Source organism: Montipora foliosa, chromosome 5 (assembly GCF_036669935.1).
Source record: "Montipora foliosa isolate CH-2021 chromosome 5, ASM3666993v2, whole genome shotgun sequence".
Classification (NCBI taxonomy): domain Eukaryota; kingdom Metazoa; phylum Cnidaria; class Anthozoa; order Scleractinia; family Acroporidae; genus Montipora; species Montipora foliosa.
The window spans coordinates 45805653-45812424 of NC_090873.1; the positions used below are offsets into that span (position 1 = coordinate 45805653).

Genomic DNA, 6772 nt, shown 5'->3' on the forward strand with positions numbered 1-6772 from the left:
TCCTCAAGTGCTGACGTTCTTCATAAAACCTCAAATTTGTTTATTTCACGTTGTTGTTTTTGCTGACGATGGCAAAGAAATGGACAAAAGGGAAAAACGTACGTACAAAGCGTGCAAAGCTATTTTTTTTTCCCACTAAATATGCAAATATGTTGCTTAAAGAAAGGGTTTCACAGTTAGGCGCATGTGCCAACCATGACGTCAATAGTTTGGTTTTAACCAATGGAAAACGAGTATATGATTGGCGGCGAGATGTAAACAAAGATGGCTGTCTTATGGCTGTCTCCTCGCTGTCTCCAAGCAACGGTTTGCGCATACTCATTGCCCCAGTAGGGTATGAGGTCATTCTTGTACCCTGGACACTTCAATAGGTCATACATGTACTATTACCCGGACGGAAGGACCCTGTTTACGCGCCAGGACGACCTCCACATGTTTTGAACAGAAACTGAACTAAGACTTTTCTCCTTGTTGAGAAATGGAAGAAATAGAGAAGAAGAGGAAGCTAACAAAGGTGTATCTTCGATCTGTTCTTATCACCAGCGGCACCAGAGGAATCCCTCTTCGCGAACTTAACAAACAGTATAGTGTGTTTGCATTCTCTAACATACCTTACGAGGAACTAGGATTTTCTTCTCTGGCAGATTTCATCAAGAGCGTACCAGACGTGGCTTCCTTGGAAAGAGACAAGGATGGTCAGTTAGTTGTGATCGCAATTCCAACTGAAGCAGACCAGCACATTTTTAAACTAACTACAAAACAGCGCAAACCGAAAAAAACGTGCTAAACCGGCAGCTAAACTTCGGCGACCAACTTTTTCTAAGAAGGCGTTGGAAAAAAGGCCTTTGATCGCCAACAGAGCGAATGTAATTGCAAGGCCACTTCTTTCAGTGAGACCATTTGTGACTGTGCCTAGCCAGCCCACATTTAACACAAATCGATCATTCACTACTGCTGCCTCTCTAAGTGGGGCTTGTAATGCTCGCTCGGGTGCTGCGAACCGTTTCATTCCTCCACGAATGATGAATAAGGTAGTTAATCAATCTTCTGCAAATAGAACTGTAACGCAGAGAGGATCGTCCGGACGATTACAAGTACACGTGAACAATTCATCAAACACAACTAGCTCTAAAAATGCTGAGGTGTCACAGCCTGTTATTGACAGAACTGTAGTGGAGCGGGGTATTGCACGCCAAGTTGAGAAACAAGCACAGGAAATAGTTTCTTCAAGTAACAGAAAGGTCACATTGATTCCTCGCCAAGGTATAACAATATTATTTATTCAGGTTGAAGTGCTACTATGACAAAAAAATAACTTCTTTTTTTTCTTTACATTTTGAAAGTGTGTTTCCTTACAAACACCTGACTGGCAAATTTTTGCCCTTTTGATTGTGCTGTTTACTGTGTAAGTTTTGGATTTCACAGCCTCGCGTTCAGAACTGACCTAGGAGGGTTGGATCTAGGGGAAAGTGACGTCATTTACCCATTAGCTTTAATGAGCCTTCAGGCTCATAACAGAGACTTTACCTTTTTACCTTACAGTTGTAAATGCAGCTTATTAGGGAGTTTAAGCATGCAATCTTTTTGAGCCGTGGACGGCAACCGGAAATGAACATTTCAGGACAGTAGTTCCTCCCAGATTTTTATCATAATCATCTCAACAATATAAAGGCAGTAGTCACAAGACAAATTAAAAGGAAAAACAGCTCACTTCCGGTTGCCGTCCGCGGCTCAAAAACGTTGCATGCTTAAACTCCCTATTATATGTGCAAAACACAAGTTTAAAAGTCTGAAAGCCCAAAAACTCCCATGCTGCATATTAGTTCAGCAGCGTACTCAGAAGTCAGACGCATTGCATTTTTAAATTAGTGAGTCTTTGACGTCATTTTCTCCTCGATCCAGCTCTCTCAAGAGTTTAACCCATTGACTCCTGGGGTTGCCCATTGACAAGTAAAATCGTCTGGCTGGTTTTTGCCAGTTCAGGCGTCAAAGGGTTAAGGAAACAATGTGGTGGCTGAGGCAGGCCTTCAACCAGTATCCCTGGGATTGACAGTCCAAAGTGCTGACCAGTACACCAAACGTTGAGTTTGGTGGTGATGAAAAGGCTACTACTACAGTGAAAATGATGCCCAGCTTATAATGTGGCAAAGATAATTTCCATTGAGGTTTGGCGGCAGGCCTCTTTCCTGAACAGAGATTGATTGTAGATTGCGATCAACAACAACTTTTTGGTTATGTGACCCAGACTATCTTGTATTGCATGAGGAACACCGGTCAGTCATTCAACATTGTGATATTGTGTAAAGCTTGTTTACAAGTGTAAGTTTCTTAACTTGATTGATCATGAAAGGTACATGAGCTAGCAACTATTTTTCCAATTATTGTTTTGTCCACAGTTTATTTGCCAAAAGGCTTCAGCTACCAATGTATAGAAACTTCAATGATTTGTGTCCTGTGAAATGAGATTCATTTTTCTTTTTATGTTTTAGATAAATCCTTGAAAAAGAAAATTTCTGGAGAAAAACCAGTGAGTCCAGGTACAGTTTCTGCACTTTGCCCTGAACAATTTGATATATATAATACCTGTACATTTGAACTGTGAACTTTGTGGTTTGTTGACTTTGGATAACAATAATACCATTACTGCAGTACAGATACATGTAGGCTGTACCTCTCATTTGTCTGACAATATCATGCTGTTTTCAGGCAGCCAATCAGATTGCACCATTGACATGTGCTCAAAAGTAGTCTTGTTTTTGTCTTATCCCAATGCTTTTGACATGGCCGCTTTGGAAGTTTGTTTGCGGAACTAGTCGTTAGACCAGTTGAGTTCCAGGTCTAGGGTATTTACTGAATGTATTTACAGTTTGGAAGATCAAGTACTGGAAAGAGTTTAGTCTAAAGCAGAAATTGCCAGAGAAACATAAAGCCTTCTAGTCTAGTGTTTATGGCATTATTTTTACAATTTTTTCACAAGACTATTTTTGCCTTATTTTCAGACAATGAAGTATTTTTGAGAATAAAAAAGGTGAGGTACACTGTATATTGTTCCAGTGCTGTGTGCACCATTTGCTGCAGGTGTACCTTGTTGCAAATGAGCAATTTGCAGCTGTGTGTAAAAAATAGTCTTTAACATCAATCAGATAGTGAAACATTAACATACAAGACTGTATTTTGAGGTAGTACCATAAGTCGAAGCCTGTTGTTTTTTCCAGTTAAATTTATGCCCATCTGCTTCACACGTGGGCCATAAAATACAGTAATTGAATTGACAAAAGATTTGCTGCAACTTGGAGTTCTGCAATCAAATATTTTCATTCAAATGTTCAGGAACAAACAGTTTTGTCCAAAATTTACTTTCAGCCAGGGTTGCTCATAATCCATAAATGTTTTGCCACAGCACAGATATTACAACTACTGTTAATTATCATGAGGATTTGCCAAGAAGGCAACATTGAACATGACTTTTGTGATCTCATTTTCGTAAACAGAATAGCTTATATCCCTGACACAGTCCCATACCGATCCACTTAATAAAATTATTAGTGGTTATTGAGCTGTGTGGTATCTTTGCAGTTGATTGATGACAAACCCAAGGGAATTTGGTTTAAAAGAATTGGTGCAGAGTACAAGAAGTTGTATAATGAAGAACTGGGCAGTGAGATACTGGAAAAGCTAAAAGAATTACCCTCTATTGCAAGATGTGAAAAGTAAGTTTGAGTTTTGGCCTTATGTCATGCCATTTAAATTGAAGTCAAGATTACTGTCTTGCTTAAATGAAAACTGAACTCTGACTAAGTTCTCAACTTTTTTAAATTGCAGTTATCTGGGAGACAATGTTATAGTCTATCCGTCAAATCTGGTATGAAATTAAAGATTTCAATATATTAGTATGCATACAGTTCAGATGAGCAGAGTTAAGACACAGTATGGAGTCAGTGAGTGAGCCATGTGAATCACATGAGCTAAAACTAATGGAAACCTAACCATGATCTTTCTTTAGGCTTAATTTAGAATTAATATTCTAAAGGCAAGCATACATGTAGTACTGTAAAACTGATTTAACATGGCCTGTATGGCTTGCATGGCTCACAGATCTTTAATGAGATGTCATGAATAATGTTGTTTTAAATAATGGCCAAACCCTAAGTCAAACGGTAATTTAACCTTAATTAAACCTTGCTTAGGCTTAATTAAGACTTTATTTTCTAAATCTAAGGGTCATGGAAGTGATTTGATGCTCCTCACCTGTATGACTTGCAATGCTCGCTTAGTCGCAGATTATCTGCTACACATAAGACTCATAGAATCAATTAGAAACCCAGTGGGAGTAGACTTTCACTCAGCAATTCAGAAAGCATGATTGAGGTAAATCAAGGTCTACCAAAGACAACTTCATAGCTCAGACCTGACACATCTGCATGGAAACTCAGCATCCAGACTTCTCTATGCTGCATCCTGTAACAACAATGTGAAATATTTCCATAATTTTTATTCACCTGCAACATAAACAGTTAATGACATTGTAGGTAAATGTTTTACCATATAGAGCAGGGGATCCTACAAGCATAATAATAGTATTGCAAGTAAAATATCCATGGCTTGGAGATTTTTTTTGAGCATTATTTATGTACTTCAAGAGGATGTTGAAATATATTTTTGCAAATGTTCATTTAAATCCAACCCTAAGTGGATGGACATATTCAATAAACTTGTGTAATCAACTTTTGTTTCCTTTTAAGGGGAAAGATGACCCACCCCGGGAAGCTAGTAGTAATGAGATGAATGGGGGTAAGCAAACTTGTTTTAATTGCATCATACTGTAATGCAATTTCATCAGTTATGTCAAGGGTTGCAAGTGATTAGAAGCATGATGATTTTAAAAGGCATCAGCAGGATTTTCAATAAGAGCCGGCAGCCGGTGAATTTTGCCAGCAGTTGCACCTGAATGAATTAAAATGTTATTAAACTAAAGACTGAGATTGTTGTTGTTCTTGGAATTACAATTTTTTAAGGCTTTAATAAAATTATTTCAACTTCTTTCCCAGAATCTATAAAGTCTGTTGAGCTTTATACCCTTCGACCACAGGAGCTTCCTGGTATGGGGTAGGTGCTTCGTGAACAGTAAGCTATATATGAAGGTCATGTTTTAATTGGGAAGCCATCTTGGGTTGTTGGACGTAATGTTTTCATTGAAATCAAGCAATAAGATTCTTTTTGTTTGTTTCCTAAAACTTATTATAAATGATCCAAAATCCCAGTTTGGGTGGTTTACTGATCAAATACTTCAGTCAGTGTCAGAATAGGTTAAAACAGCCGTAGTAAAAGAATGGGAAGCCCTCATGTCATCTTCCCAGGCTCACTGAAGGTGCTTTCCTTTTGTCAGAACTGGCCGGCCAGACCTGTCAGTTTGCAAAGAAAATGTATCAATTTGAAGGTACACTAGCATGATAACCCCTCACATTCTTCTGGAAGAGTATATGTCATCCTTGAAGTGTGTTAATTTGATGGTGTTGTAGAGTTATACATATAGTCCTTCCAAATGCCTGGTCTGGCCAGTCAGTTCTGTCTAATGGGAAGTGTCCTTAGACAGGGGTTACAATAAAATGTGAAGTTGGTGGCTGGTTAAAGTACATGTAGAGTAACTGACTCTATCAACGTGCGGCATATTATAAACAGCCCCCTTTTCTGGGAGTGTCTGTTGGCATGCCATTTTAATAAGATTGCTTCCAAATGCCATATTTCAATAGCAAAATAATTATTGATGATCATTACTTCATGGTGTGAGTTTTCATTCATGATTTTCAATCTCAGATTTGAAATAATCTGTTTTAAATTTGTCAATTTTGTGGGCAGGAAAAAAGGTTTATATGGCTTCAAATTAATTAATGAATGAATGAATTTTAAAATTGTGTCTTTTCAGGTCTGTTTTAGAGGTCACAGTCTCCCATGTTGATAGTCCAACTCATTTTTTTGTCCAGTATAAGCACAACTGGAAGCAAATTGAGGCTTTAGGGACAAAGCTAAATATTTTCTTCCAGGTCAGATTGAAATAATTTTTTAATCAAAAATAGGTTTTTGCCCAGAGAAACAAGGTTTTAACTGCTCTTCAGTCATTCTTATGTAATTAGTTATTTCTTTTTTCAGTTTCATCTATTAAGCAACATTTTCACCTCTTCTAGTATAATTATGTTAATTTGTTTATACTTAGAATACATACTTTTCAATTTTTAACTGGAGATTTGACTGAAGTGCAGTTGAAACATTGTCTTTTATTACCCTTCATTTTTACCTTGAATTCAAAAAGCCTTTCTACTTCTAGGTAGACAGCATGGATGATTGGAACTTGGGAATTGAAGCTTGACTTCATGTAATTATGGGGCTCCCTGGTGTCAATTCTGTGCTGACCACTAGCTAGAGTTGAAGAGTTGCTTGCATCATTTTAGACATTCTAATAAGATTACCAGCTTATTTTCCTGTAATGCAGTCTTTCACATTAAATTTTCTTTTTTTAAGAGCACTCACTCCCAGAGCAAGTGACGACTCTCGGAGAACACTCACGCAGTATAACCAACTGTCTGTTTTCATATCTGAATGGAACCAGAAAATTACCGGTAACAAAAAAAAAATTAACCAGAAATTTAAGCCAAAATCGGTGCCGTAAAAGTGACTCTTTTTTAAAATACTTACAGTAAAATCTTTTTTTTTCGGCAAAAAAAAAATTAACCAGAAATTTAAGCCAAAATCGGTGCCGTAAAAGTGACTCTTTTTT

The 6772-nt window shown here is 37.6% G+C and overlaps 1 protein-coding gene across 1 annotated transcript in view; it reads left to right on the forward strand.

Moving 5' to 3' along the window:
• Positions 1 to 786: 786 nt before the first annotated feature.
• The window catches only part of LOC138004420 (tudor domain-containing protein 7A-like), a 35229-nt gene continuing 29243 nt past the window's right edge, over positions 787 to 6772 (forward strand). The window contains exons 1-8 of the mRNA XM_068850920.1: positions 787 to 1263; positions 2490 to 2537; positions 3000 to 3028; positions 3577 to 3710; positions 3823 to 3862; positions 4743 to 4791; positions 5049 to 5106; positions 5924 to 6041. Of these exons, the coding sequence (XP_068707021.1) occupies positions 1020 to 1263; positions 2490 to 2537; positions 3000 to 3028; positions 3577 to 3710; positions 3823 to 3862; positions 4743 to 4791; positions 5049 to 5106; positions 5924 to 6041 (720 nt within the window). The 5' untranslated portion in view covers positions 787 to 1019. The remainder of the gene's footprint in view (positions 1264 to 2489; positions 2538 to 2999; positions 3029 to 3576; positions 3711 to 3822; positions 3863 to 4742; positions 4792 to 5048; positions 5107 to 5923; positions 6042 to 6772) is intronic.